The 18715-nt window shown below is 50.0% G+C and overlaps 2 protein-coding genes across 5 annotated transcripts; one reads left to right on the forward strand and one right to left on the reverse strand.

The window, feature by feature from the left end:
- The first annotated feature begins 1052 nt into the window (after positions 1–1052).
- On the forward strand, positions 1053–13022 carry LOC149305854 (vacuolar protein sorting-associated protein 4A). The gene is made up of 11 exons (XM_089540849.1): positions 1053–1343; positions 3542–3653; positions 3821–3968; positions 4908–4969; positions 5113–5232; positions 5329–5485; positions 5749–5897; positions 6111–6192; positions 6624–6843; positions 12197–12337; positions 12595–13022. The coding sequence occupies exons 1-11, from the start codon at positions 1323–1325 to the stop codon at positions 12694–12696; spliced, it is 1314 nt and encodes a 437-aa protein (XP_089396975.1). The 5' UTR covers positions 1053–1322; the 3' UTR covers positions 12697–13022.
- Positions 13023–14027: 1005 nt separating this feature from the next.
- Positions 14028–18695, reverse strand: LOC149305855 (peptide deformylase, mitochondrial-like). Of its 4 annotated transcripts, none has more exons than XM_089540850.1 (3): positions 17848–18695; positions 15450–16020; positions 14028–15072 (listed from the first exon to the last, which is right to left on the reverse strand). In XM_089540850.1, the coding sequence occupies exons 1-3, from the start codon at positions 17968–17970 to the stop codon at positions 14915–14917; spliced, it is 852 nt and encodes a 283-aa protein (XP_089396976.1). In that variant the 5' UTR covers positions 17971–18695; the 3' UTR covers positions 14028–14914. The 4 variants fall into 4 exon arrangements, with proteins under 4 accessions (XP_089396976.1, XP_089396977.1, XP_089396978.1 ...); XM_089540851.1 differs by having other exon boundaries at positions 17346–18695; XM_089540852.1 differs by having other exon boundaries at positions 17181–18695.
- Positions 18696–18715: the final 20 nt, after the last annotated feature.

Here is an 18715-nt window from a genome sequence, read left to right on the forward strand (position 1 = left end):
GTGGGCAATCTCAGCTGGGAAGTTTACTTTCAGCTCAGTCCTAAGCACTGGGACTAAGAGAGATGTTTGCATCTCTGGCTCTTTGTATGTCTCTCTAATTCTAAGTGGGAGATAAAGTGGGGATGAAACCAAAATCTTTGAGCTTAGAAAGTTGCTTCCAAGAACATGAAATATACAAGTATTTCCGCTTCAGCCTTTTCTTTGATGAAAGGAGCTGAGCATTTGGATATAAACCTTGTATTAGAACAAGGAAAGAAGGCCCAGAAACACCTCCAAGGCAGAAGGAGGAGGAGGAGGAGAAGGACCTTCGCCTGAGAGATGCTGCTGAGATGATGACCATTTCTGCCTCAGCTTTTCTTGGGGAGACTGGGGTCCCTTGGCCTCCTTCACAAAGACTGGGCCGGAAGGAGGCCTGGAAAGGCATGGCTTGAGATGCCTCCACAGAGAGGATGTAAAAAATAACAATTGTAGGCTTACATGTGTTTATTTCATGTTTTGATATTCCTTGTGTCTCAGGTGTCTGTCTCTGTGTGTCGCTTCGATATAAAACGTATATTGAAAACAAAGGCTATGCCACTCTGAGGACAGACAGATAGATAGAGAGAGAGATAGACAGAGAGAGATAGGCCTGTTACAGACTGCCAAAATAAAGCTGCTTCGGGTCTCTTTGGAGGTATGCCATTTAAATGATGCATGGGTCCTAAGAGTCTGGAGGTCGCGCCAAAGCCACACTCCATTCCTAAGCACTGGAGGGCAGCTTTTGGTGCAGCTTCCGGATTCTTAGGATGCATGCATCATTTAAACAGCATACCTCCAAAGATACCCGAAGCAGCTTTATTTTGGCAGTCTGTAACAGACCATAGAGAGAGAGAGAGAGAGAGAGAGAGATAGAGAGAGAGAGCCTAAACTGTGGCCGAAGAGCGGGGAGAAATAGGATCCAAAGGAGAGAGAGCTTCCTGAGGCAGCAGAGAGAGGAGCCTGAAAGGCCTTGGGAAAAGGCCAATCCTAGGGCTCCATACAATGGAGCCACAGCACTTCAATCGGTCTAATACCGCATTATTTCCTCAGTGTGGACGCCCTCTCATAGGAGTCAATAAAGAAAGCGCCTTCCATAATCCCATCCCTTGCTGCTGCTGCTGCTGTTCCCGGCTTGGCCTCCGAGCGGCGGCCGCGAATCCTCCCCTTTTCCCGGCGGCGGCTCCTCCTCGTCCTTCTCGGCCTCTCTCCCTTCTCCTCCTCCTCCTTTTCGGGGCTCCTTGGGCCTCCTCATCCGACCAACCCGGGGCCTACCTATTTTAGCCCCGCCGGAGGGAGGAGATGCCATGACAACGTCCGCCTTGCAGGTAGAGCGCCGCCCGGCCTCCCCTCACCCTTCCCGGGCACCACATCTACGCGAGGCCCCGGCTTTTGCGGCCTACAGGGCGGGCCTCGCGGGGAAGGAAGGAGGGCCTCCCCAAAAGGGAGCCTGGCTCCGGAAGAGGAACGGGACTTGGGTTGTCCCTTCTCTCGTTTTAGGGATTCTCATTGGAAGGGTTGAGGAGCTGGAGCCCCTGGGTTTAGTCCAAAGTACATCCACTTTCCTGGTTGCTTCAGACCTTGGTTTGGGGACCCCTCCCCAGTTCAACCAGTTTGGGCTCCTTTGGGGGCAAATACTCTCTGCCTGGCCTTCCTCTTAGGGCTGTTGTTTCCCCCAAAAGCCTTGATGGTGTTCCTTCCCAGGCAGTCTTTCACCTCCCCCGCCTCCCCCCCAATGCAGACCAGTAAAGAAGCAAGACCAATGGCCCCCCAAATCCCAAGCCCTGCTGCTTGTGGCTGGGGTTTCTCCCCCCAAATCTCATGATTACATTAACATTGCATATAGTATTACACACATAAAGCAACACAACGCCTGAGTTCCACTTTCCACAAAACAAATCGACAAACAAGCTTTATGATTTCCTTAAATATTAAACCTTGCCTCTTAAGGTTGTGGCATTTACACACATAAACCAACACCTCCCAATCTCCCCTTCCTTCCACAATATAACCCCCCAGCTATATACAACACTCCCCTAAATATCACATCCTATTTCTTAGGGTTGTTGTTTCCCCCCAAATCTCTAGTATATTAATTCACACACATTACATGACACACAGAAATCAACACAATCCTTATTCTCCCTTTCCTTCCACGATACAAACAAGCAGTATTGTGCATGACTTCCCTAGAAAGCAAACCCTGCCTCTTAGGCTTTTTGTTTCCCAAAACCCCTCTATTCTGTTATTGCACACGCATTGCATTACATGTAACATGACATACATAAACCAACGCAATCCTTGATCTCCCCTTCCTTCCACAATATCAACCAGCAAACAAGTCATATACATGACTTCCATAAATATCAAACCTTGCCTCTTAAGGTTGTGGTTTCCTTCCCCAAAATCTCATATTATTATACATAGAGTACTTACACATGCATTACATTACATACATAAACCAACACAGCCCCTAATCTCCCCCTCCCTCCACAACACAAACCAACAAACAAACTATATACATGTCTTCCCTAAATATCAAACCCTATAAGGCTAAAATGGCTCCCTGAAGACCGAATAAGATAGCAGTAGAATTTTTCACCTGGAGAGGATTTTACTTAAAGGAGGAAAGGGAATAGGAAAAATTAGTTGGGTCTGAGAGATCTGTAGTTCATGCACACACACAACAAACAGAATCACTGAATTCAAGGCCTTGTAAATGTTGTAAACTTACCTCTTTCATGCTTGCAGTCTGGAAGCTGGTTTTCTCTTCTCTTTGTACCGGTTTGTGAGGGGATTCTTACTCTGTTTAATGTTGGGTGAACTGAGTAAAGCAGTAGTTACTTCTGAGGAAGCATTACTACAGGAACGTAAAATTGTGCAGGAGGAATAACCAGCTGGGATTCCTAGCAAAACTATAGGGACTAATTTTAAAGGGGCATTCCCAATTTGAGAGTTAGAAAGCTTTTCCTTTTATATAGGGTACATTTAAACTGTGGAAATAATGCAATTTGACCCCACTTTATGTGCTGTAGCTCCATCCTGTGCAATCTTGGGATTTGTAGTTTTACATGGTCTTTAGCCTTCTCAGGCAAAGGGTGCTGCTGGTGCCTCACCAAACTTCAATCTCAGGAATCTGTAGGATGGAGCCATGACAGTTAAAATGGCATCGATGCATAATTTCTATACAGTAGATGCACCCGTAGACTGAAGAAGGTGCCAAAACCTCCATATTTTATGGTGTGTGCCTTTCATAAAGAGAGAAATGTATGTATCATGTAATTTATGAGTATGGAAAATATGTTAATTTGACAAAGAAGTCGATGGCTTTAAACTCCAGGAGCAGCCATCCTTCAGGTTGTCATTCACTTTGGTCATTGCGATGTGTGTGTAATCTTGGCATGCTGCTCAAAATGCTCCAGGACCTTTTGGAGGGGAGCAGAATCATACCAAGTGTCTAATTTCCTGGGGAACCTGTTCACCTTCACTCCCAACTTGAAGCTCCAGGCGGCTGTTTCCTTTCCAGAAAGCCATTGATTTGGTCACAAAAGCCACCGAGGAGGACAAAGCCAAGAACTATGAAGAGGCCCTGCGGCTCTACCAGCATGCGGTGGAGTACTTCTTGCATGCCATCAAATGTGAGTCTAGCAGGGCAACTGGAGTGGCAACAGCTTTTCATGGGGCAGCTGTGCCAAAATGGGGCAACTGCATGGAGCCTGAATGTGGAGTCTAGAGGGTCTCTTCCTTGGCTCCTCTGAGAGAATCCTTGGCTGCCTTCTCACACACTGCCTTGTCCCCATTGCAGACGACGCACACAGCGACAAGGCCAAGGAGAGCATCAGGGCGAAGTGTGCGCAGTACCTGGATCGGGCCGAGAAGCTGAAGGACTATTTGCGGAACAAGGAGAAGCAGAGCAAGAAGCCAGTCAAAGAAGCTCAGAATGACAGCAAGGGGTAGGGCAAGCTGGTGGGGGGCAAAGGGCTGCAGCCAAGAGGGGTGAAATGCCCATCCTGCTCTGGAGCCAAGGAGGCTTTGGGTCATGGGGCTCCCACAGACAGGTCCTCTTTTAGTCTTTGTCTCATTTCCATCTTGCTTTAAAGACAACACTGCCTCTTGCCACATGTGCAGGTATGTTTCTACCCCTGAAGGCTGCTGCGCTGGCAGGTTAGCAACAGGTGTGGGCATTACCTCTGGAGGCCTCCGAAGGCCCTGGACTTGACCCTGTTCCTCTGACTGGAGATGCCAGGGACTGGCAGAAAAGCCCAGCCTGTATTATGCAAAGCAGACCAAGTGTATAGGCATCTGCAAAACACACACACAGAGCGCACCATTTGGTGATGATGATGCATTTAAAAAGCTATAGAAATACAGGCCGGGCAGAAACAAATCAGTCCTAGTGTCAGCGGAGACAAAGAGAGTGGTGTTACAAATCACAAAATGAGGCACCCATCAAAAACCCAAAGCAACAAACAAAATGCTATAAAAGCACATGCCTGCAAAAGACATAAGGGGTAAACAATATAATTACAAAACCGTGACACGTTACAAAATGCTAACCAAATGCAGGAACAAACAGTACTATGCAGAACTGACACAACAAGATGTAAATGAGGTAAAGATATTGGTGGTGTAAATAGGACTTCCAAATATTGTCCTGTTTCAAAAATTCTTCTTAGCCTGTGGAATTAGGGTCAGACCCATAGAAGGTGGGAACGGAGGAGCTTTGACGTGTCCCTTCTTTGCCCACTGATGAACTTGTGGAGGGTGGCGGCGGTTCTGTTTTGCTCACTGTAGCTTGGAGCCAGCTGGGATAGCAACACACGTTGTCCCACTCTTTGCTGGTCCCTTTGGGGTGCTGCCTCCCCTGTCTCATTGGGGGCCTCCTTCTGCAGGAGCGACAGCGATAGTGAAGGTGACAACCCCGAGAAAAAGAAACTGCAGGAGCAGCTGATGGGTAAGATCCTCTGTGCCCCATAACCCTGTTGGTGGCTCCTTTCTGAAGGCACCCTTGGCTGGTCCCTCAATTTGCCCCGCCTGGCAGGGTAAGTGGGTGGGAGTCCTGAGGTCTCCCTTGTGCCCATTATTGCCCCCCTGCAGGTGCCATTGTGATGGAGAAGCCCAACGTGAGGTGGAACGATGTGGCTGGGCTGGAAGGAGCCAAGGAAGCCCTCAAAGAAGCTGTCATCCTCCCCATCAAATTCCCCCACTTATTCACAGGTAACAAAATTTCCTGTTCCAGGGAACCCCATAACTGCCCCTTTCCCCTCCTGGCACAGTAGACAGGTGAGGCTATTTCTTCCTCCTTTGTGCCAGGTAAACGCACACCATGGCGAGGGATCCTCCTCTTCGGTCCTCCTGGCACCGGGAAGTCCTACCTAGCCAAAGCCGTGGCCACTGAAGCCAGCAACTCCACCTTCTTCTCCATCTCCTCTTCGGACCTGATGTCGAAGTGGCTGGGGGAGAGCGAAAAGTGAGTGAGGAGGGGGCAAGCAGCATGACTAGTGAGTTTTGTGTGGCTCAGTCTGTGGGGCAGGACAAGGTCTTTGTACAAAGAGTTTAAGGGTTGGACCTGTATGAAGAAGGAGCCACTGGCTATGGAGGCCAAATGGTCCTCCTCTTTTGTAGCATTGTTTGGGCACTGCTCTTCCATGGCTAGTGAGGCGCACTTCCGCATCTGCCAGTGGCCCTCAGCCACCCTCCCTCCCTTCCCCACTTACTTCATCTCTCCTTCAGGTTGGTGAAGAACCTCTTTGAGCTAGCCAGGCAGCACAAGCCTTCCATCATCTTTATTGATGAGGTGGACTCTCTGTGCGGCTCCCGCAACGAGAACGAGAGTGAGGCAGCCCGCAGGATCAAAACGGAGTTCCTGGTCCAGATGCAAGGTGGGTGGTGCGGTTGGGCCAAGGGACAGGAGGGCACTGCCAGCCCTGATGCCACCATCAGCTGGGCAGTGAAGAGGATTCAGAAGGGAGCCGCAGGGCAAGTGCAGGCTGCCCTGCCCAGAGGTTGAGTTTAGGCACCATATGGGCGATGGTTTTGTCTATCCACCACTTTCCCAGCATGGCCTGATCAGTGGTGGCTTTCTTTCCGGACAGGTGTCGGGAATAACAATGATGGGACTTTGGTCTTGGGCGCCACGAACATCCCCTGGGTCCTGGATGCTGCCATTCGGCGAAGGTGGGTCTAGTGAGTTGAGCCTTTGTCAGCAGCCTGATGGGATTTGGAGTTCTTGCTAGTATCATAACCTTCAAGTCTTCTTGGCAAGATTTGTTCAGAGGAGGGTTGTCATTTCATCTGGGGCTGAGAAAGTGTAACTTGCTGTCTAGTGTTATAGAAAAGTGTTAGTGTTTTTGGTAGATAGATTTCTGCCTTAGCTTGGCAGTGCCAGGCCGAGAAAAGATGGGAAGGCTCAGAAAGAATGGGAACAGGGAATTTTCCTCGGTTGTTAAGCTTTATGCCATCTGCTGCATCATGTAGTATCTGTACAGCTGATCTTATAACAATAGCATGCCTCAGTCTTTGGCACTGAGAGAAATGGGGGAGGCCTGGGATGGTACCCGGTTCTGCCTTTCTCCTCACCCCTGCTCTGCGTCTGCGTCTGCACACAGGTTTGAAAAGCGCATTTACATCCCTCTTCCGGAGGAGCTAGCCCGGGTCCAGATGTTTAAGCTGCACCTGGGCAACACGCCCCACAACCTGTCGGAAACCAACATCCACGAACTGGCCCGCAAGACGGATGGCTATTCGGGGGCCGACATCAGCGTCATTGTGCGTGACGCACTCATGCAGCCAGTCCGTAAGGTGCAGTCGGCGACCCACTTCAAAAAGGTGAGAGCAGGAGGGGGCTTCCCTTCAAGGGCTGTGGGGTGGGGCAGTCCTTAGCTGGCCCCATCCTATCGGTGGGACCTGCAATAGTGCCTGCTTCCTGCTGCTTTGCTCCCAAGGCCTCTATTTCCTCTGGGAGAGTCCCAGGGGGTTTCTGGGGAACTGAAGGGTGCTCACTCAGCTTCAAGACACTCAGAAACTGGTGAGAGTTGCTGGTTACTGGTCCCTCAGACCAACAGGTCAGTTGTCGCAACCACACCAGCACAAACAAAGGCCTTTCCGAAAGGACAGAAAAGCTTTGGGTCCAAGCCTAGGACCATTAAGGTTGTGCCTCCCCATAGCATCTGAATGCCTCTTGCTAGACAAGAGACTGGGAGTTGGTTGGATTTCCCAGCAGACAGGGTCCTAACCTCCTGTATTCTGGGTTAAGCTCCTCCTATTCACTCCTGTAGGCAGGGTCAATAAACAAAAGACTGGCCCCCTATATAGGGAGGAGCTAGCCCCCCTGGGCCTCAGAGAAGGGGTGAGTACCAGGGACCTTCTCTCTCTAGCCAGCAAGAAACCTTTGCCAGATCTAATGCCCTCACTCAGGGCAGGCATTGCCATGAGGCCTCTGACATGGCCATTGCAGGCCCTATGCCTAGCATAAGGTTTGGGACTCTGCAAATGGGGGCATAAACCCTTGGTCTCCCCCTTCCGTCCCATCTCTGGCCCCAATGGCACCCAGGACCCCAACAGGTGTGGGGAATCATTTTGCATACTGGGAAACACATGGTGGTGTTGCCAGGGCTCCTGCACATTCCTTTTGAATTCTTATAATGAGATGGTGTGTAAGGAGGCAGAAGACCCTTCCTTTATGTTGTACAGCCGCATGGCTGTAAAGGAAGCTGGACTTGGCCCAGCAGGAGCTGAAGCTTCCGACTCTAAAATGGTCTTTTTGGCTGCCACAGAGCATCCCACAAAAAAGCACAAAATGGCTTCATGTCCTTTCCAGAGAGAGCATGGCCTCTGCCACCCACTTCTAAACAGAGGCTGGAGGGCCATCTATCGGGCATGATTTGATTGAGAGTTCCTGCATGGCAGAATAGGGATGGACTGGATGGCCCTTGGGGTCTCTTCCAACCCAAGGATTCTATGAGAGAGCACATGGATACAAATCCTCCTGTGTTCCCTCCCCAAAAATTACAACAACAAAAAAGAGGAAACCACGTGTGGATATCATGGGTGGAGAGTTCCCTTCACCCTCAATTGTGTTTGGCTGCCCCAAACTATGCCACTCTTGAGAGAGCAGCTTGAGTGCTTGGCCTCTCCTCTCCATCAGAGATTATCCTTTCTCAGGACACAGACTTACCTCAGGTGAATGTAGAGCCATGTCCCACAGCAGCCCCTCTGCCCTTCCCAGCTACCTATGCAAGTGGGAAGGGAGTTGAGGACCAAGCTAGCTTCTATCATGCAGCCAGGTTACTATAAAGCCTGCCTGAGATTAAAAGGGCTAAGCTGTAAACCCCAGCTTGAAGTTGGGGCTGTCTCAAACAAATAAAACGAAGTGCCCTGTGAGTATCAGGGCTACACTACAGGCCATATGCAGCTATCTACCCATGGTTACAAATGGTCTTCAGTCACTGCTAACTTAAGAGCAGTTTCCTCAGTGCCTGGAAGAAGCTACTGCCCAGGCAGCCTCCCTTGATGGGGCAAATAAAGGAGGGGAGAGTCCCCACATCAACAGGTCTGGGGGCTCAGATGTACAAGAGATACTGGTTAACTTTTCTGGTGTTCATTTTATTACTGTTAGCTCATGAGCTCATGTGCTGTTTCTGCTCACCCCCCTCTCCTTTTTCCAGGCCAGAGAAGATGCCTGGAAACTAATTCAACAAGGGAATGGGCTAGCCATAAAGCAACATGATGACTTTTCTTTCCTCCTCATGGGCCTCCATCCTTGTCTCCATTAGGGCCAGAGCCTTTTTGCCTTAGCTGGAACAGCCAAAGACATAAGATGAGCACATAGTTCTACCTCCTTTGTGCAAACTGTTATCAGCCATAGCACTTCTCATTGAGAGCATAAACTTTAACAATACAGATTCATTTAAATGCTAATAAACAGAGTGACTCAAGCAAGGAGAAGGCCTCTGGTCACTCAACAGACCTCTAATGCTTACATGCATTGAGGATCTTTGGTAAAAACATAGGAGGTGATAGATATATTGGATTAAGGTGACCAACCAAGCACCACTTTAGTGGCAAAAGGGTTATGTTCCTGTTATAAAACACAGGGAACCTCAGTCAGCTAGCCTCAGGAGAGCTGGCTCTCCTCTCCTTCCCTTTTTTCATAGGAGAGATGTCTGTTAAAGGGAAGAAACTAAAAAATAGTTTCTTCTATGAGATGGTTCTCAGTAATACAGAGGGTTAAGAAAAACTCTTATCAAAAACAAACAGACAAACAGCCTCCTCTCCATTGGGGGGGGGGAGAAACTCCCCCTTCCTCCATGAGTGTTTTAAAACAATATAATCAGGTTTTTGGGGTTGCTTCAAATCCCATTCAGACATCCTACAGAGCCCTGAGGAGTCTGCCACAAAGATCACAATTACCTCTTACCTTGGCTAGATAGTTGCATTTTAAATAAGAATGCCTGCTGATGGACTTGCCATTCAGCTGCTGCCTGGATTGGAAAGCCTATTGTAACAAGGTCTATCATGCATATGATGAGTTGGGCTCAAGGCCATGAAGGTTCATGCTGCCAATCTCTTTCTTTTAGTGGTCTCAGGGTGCTACAAGATTCCTTTGCATACTTTTGGGCATGCTTTGATTGTGATTTCCTGCATGGCAGGGGGTTGGACTTGATGGCCCTTGTGGTCTCATCCAGCTCCATGATTCTGTGATTTTATTGTTATAAGGTTAGCTGCTGTGTGGGTGTCTTATCCCTGACTGGGTTTTCATGCCAAGGTCTGGCCCAAACAACACCATTGTCCACTGCCTTCTGAGGCTGGGAAAATGGACTTCCTAGTGCCTATGCCTTGTTTTTCTGCTAGCACAGCTTGTAATATATATATATATTTTCCAAAAAACAAACAAACTGTGATTTTACTATTTTATACAGGAGACTCCATTTTACTATGCCATTATATTTTATGTGACTTGAGCTTTCATGGATTTGGTATCCATGCAAAGTCCTGAATCCAACTCCAGTGCATATCGAGGGCCCACTAGTCTATTTAGAATTTAGGTTTGTGTTCCTTTGACAGATCCTTTTTGTGGAGAAGATTCTCTCCTCAAAATTCGATACCAGAGGGCTATCCTTGCCAAGCCCTCTGTTCCCATTTCATGACTCCTTAATCAGCAGTTCATTCAGCCAGGAGACCCCTCAGCCTTCATACAGGTTGATGATAGCCTGCTACATGGAGTTGGGGTGATTTTTGAAGCCTCTAGACAAGTTCATCCTCAGATGAAATCAGACTTAATTCTGACCACAGGCCCTGTTAACACAGAGCGCATCTATGCCTCTGCATGGACTCACCAATGTCTGCGAGATAGAGGTTAATCCAGTGTCTTCTTTGCCTAACCATGGAATTAGTCTTATTTTACATAGGTTCACAGATGTTCCAGTAAAGAACCGCACATTGTTTTGAAATATTAGTTGGAGGTCAGACGTTAAGATTCCTCTTTCAGAGCGGTAAATCTTAATTGCTACAAGTGAAATCACCTTAATATCACCTTCATTGCTATAACCAGTTGACAAGGTGATCAGTGATAGGCTGGAAGCTGCCATAGGTCCAGATTGGATCAGGTTCTATTCTGATTGATCACATAATCCACCATAATCTACCTTTTAGACAAGTTCTCATCGACGGCTTCAGGTTTTCAGTGGCTGACCTGCTATAGTCCATCCAAGATGGCATTAAAAAAGAGACTAAGATCCAACATAGTTATAAGGCAGGTGTCTGCCATCACGTCGGTTCTGCTGCATAAGAGAGCAGCTAGAATGGCGGCCATCCTCACATTAAGAGGCTGTTGAGGGGAGTTTCCAACAGGGCCAGGCCACCAGACATCGTTTTCCATCTTGGGACGTAAACACGCTCTTAAAGGCGCTGACGGTTGGGCCGATCCAGTCCCTTCGGGAGGTCTTCCTCAAACACCTCTTCCTCAAGGGCATCTTCCTCACGGCCATTACCTCCGCCAGACGGGTGTCAGAGCTGGGGCCCTGTCGGTACGTAAAGACTTGTGTATTTTTAGGCCAGTCTCAATGTGCCTTCGTCCAGACCCTACCTTCATGCCTAGGGTCAACTCAGCTTTTCAGGTATCGCAGGACATTCTCCTGCCTTCATTCTGCCCTAATCCTAAGAAGGACTTCAACCTTAAGGTCATCTGAAATGTTGTTCATTTCCTTTCTCCCGGGCTCTTTGGGGTGCAAGGTATCTGCCTCGACTCTGAGTAGGTGGATCAGGTCTGGTATTCAAGAGAGCTACCGAACGCTTGATCTCACTCACCCCGAGGGGGTGATGGCACACTCAACCAGGAGTGCATCGACCTCTGCAGCCCTGGCCACTAGCGCCTCCCTGTCAGACATTTGCAGGGCGGCCACATGGAAGTCGCCTTCGACCTTCATAAGACATTACAAACTGGACGTGTCTCAGTCATTTGTAAGGAGGGTCCTCCAACAGATTGTGTCGGGGCCTACAGTCTCCTAGCAGCACTTCCCTGCCAGTTCGAGAGGGCTTTTGTAAATCCCAGAATACAGGAGATTAGGACCCTGTCTGCTGGGAAAACGAACATTGGTACTTACCCGTGATACGTTCATTTCCAGCGGACGAGGGTCCTAGCATCCTGCCCACCCAGGTGCTGCCTGAGGCCTCCGACCCTGCCTGCCTCTTGGTGGACCTGCCTTGTTCTTCTTCTTGTTGTTGTTGCTGGATTGGTTTTTCTGAGTTCGTGTTTGTTCTTGGACTAGTTTTTTCTAAGGTGTTCTAGTTAACCCTTAGCTGATGTTACTAAAGTTCAGTTCCTAGATTTACCTTACTAGTCGCTTGGCTTGTTATTGACTGAGGCCCAGGGGGGCTACCTCCTCCCTATATAGGGGCTGGTCTTTTCTTTATTGTCCCTGCCTACAGGGGCAAATAGGAGGAGCTTAACCCAGAATACAGGATGCTAGGGCCCTCATCTGCTGGAAATGAACATATCATGGGTAAGTACCAATGTTAGTTTTTCCTCCACTTGCGCCTGAATAGGGCCAATTCATTGATGGGGGAGACCAGACACTACTTCTCCTGTCCTCCCAAGACCTGTCACAAGCACAAAGAAAAGCCCTTTTTGTCCACGAGAATCCTCCCCTTCACCGGCATGGTGTCTGTCTCCCGGATGCAGGTCCGTGGGCCTTCCCGCACCACTCCTGGCAAGATGGTAGATGATCTGCTGACCCCTTGTTCACCGGGCGATCCTGGCGCTATTGAAATGACCTGGATGGAAGTGCCGGGGGACAAACTCCTGGAGCCTGTGATCTGCATGGTGAGTGGTAACCCCTGCCTGGCTGTAACTGCTTTGGGGCTTCACCCACCCCCCTCCAAAGCCCAGGGCATAGATAATCTGCTCTCCCAAGCAGGTGGCACTGCTGGAGAGCAGAAGGGAGACAGGCCGAGGGGGCTGCTGGACAGTGTGTCCCGGGGCTGTGCTTGGCAAGGGGCAACATTGGCAGCACCACTCCCTTCCCCCCTTCTGGTTGTTGGGGGCCCAGGGCTTAGCCTCCCCTTCTCCACTCTTTGCAGGCAGATATGCTGCGCTCACTGGCCACCACACGCCCCACCGTCAATGCAGAGGACCTCCTCAAGGTGAAGAAGTTCACAGAGGACTTTGGCCAGGAGGGCTAATGGCCGTGCCCATCGGGAGCCGCGAGGGGGCATTTGGCCACAGGCGGGTGCAGAGAGGAGGGGGCCCTTTTGTGCCGAAGGTGGGCTATGCCAATCCAAGCTTTGCCCCCCCCCAACTTGGCACTCCACTTCTCTCCACTTGGGGCAGCCAGTTTTGGGAGCAACAGAGGCAGCGATGGAAGCTGCTCTGAGTAATGGACGCCTGATCTTTTATCCCCCCTCATCAGGAAATCCCTGCCACCTTCATGGTTGCTGTTTCTTTTCTTTTTAAAATTACTGCTGCTTGGTTTTGTGTTTATACAAATAAAAACAGTCCAAAACTGCCACCAGAGCTCAGCCCTTTTCCTGAGGCCTACCTGGCATGGGTGGAAGTGGCCCCTCTGCCCCAAAGGAACATATTGGATCCGCTCTCCTGCGGCCACCGAGGGACTGCTTTTGTCATCCATCTGGAGCTGAACATGGAAGGAGAAAGGCCTCTTTCATACTCTGCCAGACATGGGCTCTGGATTCCACAGAGGCTCAGTTCCCTTCCCTTCCACAACTGAGATGTCTGTGGCTTTCTCCTTCTGGCCTCAGGAGCAGAGGGGCAGAAAGGACGCTTTGCCAAAATGGGAGGCCTCCTTTGGCTCCTTGCTGCAGACAGAGACTGGAAGGACGCAAGATCAGCCGGGGCAGCCGCTCCAGTCCCAGGGCCCCTCTTTTCTTTCTCGGCATTGCCACGTTACCTACTTTTCCTAGAAAGGATGCTGATGTGGTTGTGCCAGGGATGCACCTTGTGTCTTGGTGGCTGTTGACACGATTCTTGTCCAGGGACTGAAGTCTTGAGTGGAAGGTCACACACTCCCCACCCCACCACCTTCTTCTGTTGCCCTTCCTGGGGGTCCTAAGGCCTGGACCAGCCAGTTCCCTACTGGTGCCTCCCATTTTGCCAGCCCCTCTCAAGCCCCCCCATCCCATCCCAGGGATGGGAGGGACTTCTGACCTAGGTCCCATCAGCACCGCCAGGCAGAGCTGGGTGCCATTCATCCCTGCTATGGCTTTTGCTCTTCCTCAGGTACACTACTAACCTGACATTCTGCACTATGCGCCGCCCTTCTCCCCACCTCAAGCTCCAACCCTGCAGTTTAGGTTTTTTCTTGGTACTACTGGGGAAAGCTTGTTCCTTTTGGCAACTCTTTTTGACAGTGTCTCCCAGGGGTTTAAGGGCCAGTTGAGCTTCATCCTCTTCCCCCAATTCCTTGCCATGTGTAAATAATACAAGACAGATCGATGCCTGTTTGGGGAGGGACGATTTAGAGAAAAATAAAATGTTGGAAATGAAGGCTTAAAAGTCTTTGCCTTTTTATGTTTATTTAATTGGACTTCCACCTGAGTAATACAACAGCATGGTTTTTATTTATTCCATCAGAGAAAACCGATCTGAACCCCAACAGATCATGGGGAAATGGCAGGCACTCATGAGACACTTCTGTATTCTCTGACTTTAGAGTTGCTCTTGCCTCTTCCAAGCAGCTGGCAAACAAAACCTGGCTTTTTCCTCTCATTCTTCACCCTGGCATGTATTTACTGCGTGCCCGTGCCATACGCGGGTGCGCCATACGCGGCCTTGAGCATACGCGCTCAAGCTGCGGGGCGGAAGGGGCGGCGCGTCCCATTCAATTGAATGGGCGCGCGCGCCCGTTGCGCCCCGCACGCTCCCACGCAGCCGCGCACGAGCCCCATTGTTTCCAATGGGGCTCGAGCATAGGCGGAATTTGCCTTACGCGGCAGGATCCAGAACGGATCCCCGCGTAAGGCAAGGACGGACTGTATAAACTACCAGGTCTGTGGGCACAAGCTTATGTTGACTGTGGCAACCATGCTCCAGAACCAACTCAAACCCAATTTTGCTCCTTCAGGGGCCTGGGCTCTGTGCTTGACCCAAAGGGGCCCCACTGCTGTGGGTCAAGGATGCTAGGATTGAACTCGCATCAGGGCCCCTGGGACCCCCGCTTCACCTTGCAACCCTGGAGGAGGAGAATTGGGGGTTTACCCCTACGCAGGGCCTACTTTGCCACTGTTGCCCCAAAGAAAAAATGGGAAATCATGCTACTGCACAAGGGACCCCCCTCCCTTTGACTCTGGCCTCTCTTCCGCTGCCTCTTTCCAAGGTTTGGGCAGCCATGCAAAGCCCAGGCAGATGAAAGGGTGCCTCTCTGCTCACTGACCAAGGAGGGGGTCACTCATTCAGCTCGGCCCAACGCACATTGACAAAGGTCCTGCTCTCCATCTTGTCGATGTACAAGACGCCCTGGAGGTGGTCCATTTCATGCTGGACAACACGTGCCGCCCATCCACTCGCCTGCCAGACGGTCTCCTCCCCGGCTTCATTCAGGCCTAGTTTGGAGACAGAGGTACTTGGGTGAGAACCTGAACTGCAATATTCAAAGGTATAGCCGTGTTAGTCTGTAAAATCAGTACAAAAAGTTGAAAAGCATCTGAGGAAGTAGACTGATGTGTACAAAAGCTCCTGCTGCCAACTTCCTTCTTTCAGTGAACCTCAAAAGTGCTACAGGATCTCTCTACATCAGTGGTTTCCAGACTTTGCTTGAGCCATGTTGTCCAATAGTCTGGGATCCTGGGAGCTGAAATCCAAAATCCCTTAAGGAACACAGTTTGGGGATCAGCTGCTCTACATACTGATCCTACCCTTGTCTCTCCTTCTCTTGCTCCTACTTCCCTGCTCCCCAGGAGGCAAATGCCCACTTACCTACCTGTAACCTGGACCGCCAGGAATCTCGGGACGCAAGCAGAGAAGCCATTGACGCTGCGACAGCCCTCTGGGTGGGAGTCGAGGACCCTCATTGTTGGGTTGATGAAAATGCGCAGAGGGAAGGGGGCCATTTGCCGGGCCTGGCGCACGGCCGGAGAGTGTTCTTGCAGCAAGCTCTCCGGATACTCGGCCACAAAGACCCGGAGAGGGAGGCCCACCTGAGGGGCGCTGAGGGCCACGCACCGCTCCCTCCGCATCACGCGCACAAGTGTCCGGATGAGGGCCTGCACTTCTTTGCCGGCGATCTGCGAAGGCTCCACAGTAGCAGCCAAGGAGCGCAGGATGGGGTCCCCCACTTGGCAGACGCGGCTGAAGGGCGGGAGGGGCGGCTTCAGGACTTTGCGGCGCAGGAACTGCCAGTAGCTGCGCTGCCTCTCCGCTTGAGAAGAGGCGGCACGGCCGCAAGGTCCCAGGAGGAGAGGGCCGGCCGAGGGGAGCAGAAGGGCCCCGGTCAGCCCTCGGAGCAGACTGGGCTTCATCAGCCATGAGGCCTCCATCATGGCTTCCTCCACCTGCAGAGAAGGGAATAGAAATAGGGCACACTATGACACTGTCAGATGACAAGTAAGGGACAGAATATCTTAACATAATACCACAATAATACCATATATATATTACCATATATATATATATATACCATAAAATCATACTCTCTCTTTCTCTCTCTCTCTCTCTCTCTCTATATATATATATATATATAAATACCATATATTATATATGTGTGTGCATGTGCACGCACACACACACATATATAAAATATTATATGCTATATGTATGTGTGTGTGTGAGAGAGAGAGAGAGAGAATTTTATGGTGTGTGTGTGTGTGTGTGTGTGTATATATATATATATATATATATATAAAACACCATATAGTAATAATACATTTTATTTATAGCCTACTTCTCCCAAAAGGATCAAGGAGGGATATAACAATAAAATACATCAACAACATATACAATACATACATAAATTAAAAAATTACAGGCCAAAATAAAGCTGCTTTGGGTCACTTTGGAAGTGTGCTCTTTAAATGCTGCATGCATCCTAAGAGGCCAGAAGCCACACCAAAGCCATGCTTCAGTCCTAAAGGACTGCAGCGTAGCTTTGGCGCTGCTTCTGGACTCTTAGGATGCATGGATCATTTAAACAGCACACCTCCAAAGTGACCCAAAGCAGTTTTATTTTGGCCTGTCTCTATGGGCCCTACATAATGCACTTATTCCCCTATTATAAAATTAAACAACAGCATTATAAAATGCAGGTTAAAATTATATAGATATAGATATATAGATATGTACCACCATATAATATATAATACCATACCATTATACGTATTCTAACGAAGAAGGTCAACCTAAATATTCTGGCCCCATGTGTCACAAAATCACAATTCCCAGGGTTGTGTGCTGGAGTGAGTAACTTTTGGGAACTACAACTCCCAGAATCCTCCAGATGGGGATTCTGGGAGCTGTCATTCAGGAGCAATGCTCCATTTCCAAACAGCCTGTTTGCATCCAAACTTTCGTCAGCTGGCCTCCATGGTTCCCTTTGGTCCTCCCAACATCCCTGCGAGGGAGGCAGGCAGGCAGGCAAGGGTGAGAGAGCCCTCTGCACAGACAGACCTTTGCAACGTAAATTCTCTTTTGCAGGTAGCCTTCCTTCCCTACTTACCTTGGAGAAGTTACTTCTTTGGACTACAAAGCCTCAGATTCCAAGAGGCAAAGCCAGTTGCCCTGATGCCTGGTGCATGCTGGGAGTTGTAGTCCAGTAAAGTAACTCCCCCAAAGCCCTTCCCTCTGTGTCTTAATCCGTCCTTGGAAAAGCCCTTCTTCTTACCTGCCGCTGCTCTTCCCTTGGCAACACGTGGGAGAACCGGAAGGAGCGGGGCGTGCCGGGAAATGAAGTCCTGCGGGGCTCGCAAAGGAGCAGCGCTCCCCCTGGGGGCTGGAGGCGGCATTGCAGTTGCCCTTTTGTCCATCCTTCTTGCAACAGTACCAAGGACCAAAGGTCAAACCTGTGGACTGCGAAGCCCAGAATCCCCTGAGAAGGGCTTGGCCACCCTTCCTGAGCCCTTCAAGGGGCAGCTGACCTTGTTGCCCCAGCAGTCCCTGCATCCGCAAATGGCTCTGCCTGCAGCCCATGGAGGCTGCCTCTCATCCCTCTTTCTGGCCACTTGCATAAGGGATTGGCAGGCCATTTCCATTCCCTAGACTCCATCTCCTCCATTCCAGCTTTGTTGCCATCCTAGTACTGTATGTCTTTTGGCCCTTCCCAACGCATGGCTGACCGATCACAGGCTTTTAATTCTAACTCAAGTTCTCCCACATGAACAACCTACATAGGCCTGTCCCTGGATTCTCCGCTCCGAAACATGCATCTGAGGAAGCCGGCTCAAGTCTACTCCCAGCTTCTTTCTTTCAGTGAGTCTCAGAGGTGCTGCAAGATCCCTTTGCAGACTCATTTTCCAGACCAGAGCAGCAATCTCTTGACTTCTATCACAGGGTTTTCTTGGCAAGTTTCGTTGCCATCCTCTGAGGCTGGGAGAGCGTGATTTGTCAAAGGTCGCACAGTGGGTTTCCAGGGGTGAGCCAGGATTCAAACCCTGGTCTCCAGAGTCATAGTCCAACGCTCAAACACTAGGTCACACTGGCTCCAGCTTTGCTTAATATGTATTCATGCCTGCAGATAGAGTTCTGGAGATGGCTGCAGCTTCCCCCACCGTTTTAGGACAAATCAGTTGGCCTCCAGAAAGCAAAGGTTGAAACCCCCCTTCAAGAAAATGCAGCATCCCATGCCACCTCTGCAGTTCCAGGGCTTCATCTGGCCTCAGCAGCTGCCAAACAAAACTGAGACAGCCATCTCTGCTCAGCGGCGAAAAGAAAGGAGGCCTTCGCAAACGGAGTGCCCTCCGTTCCCCCCACCCGTACCTTCCTTCTCTTAATCGCATCCTCCCTGACTCCGCTCTTCAGCCAGCCATCTCAGGGCTTGCCAGCTACTGGGGTGAGACTGGAAGCAGTGCAGAGGGCTGCCAAACAGAAACCTGCCCCTGTCCTAAAAGGAGACTTATCCATCCATAAATCACATTTGTGTGTGTCCATTAGGCTTTGTGTTTTTAAGTGCTTCTATTCACCAATTCCAGTATTGGTACTATTCAACCAGAAGCCACCTCGAGAAATGTGGGGGAGAAAGGGGATCATGTGCCGATA

The sequence above is a fragment of the Sceloporus occidentalis genome, unplaced genomic scaffold (genome assembly GCF_023333645.1).
Source record: "Sceloporus occidentalis isolate IW3139 unplaced genomic scaffold, rSceOcc1.0.p SCAF_10, whole genome shotgun sequence".
NCBI classification, from domain to species: Eukaryota; Metazoa; Chordata; class Lepidosauria; order Squamata; family Phrynosomatidae; genus Sceloporus; species Sceloporus occidentalis.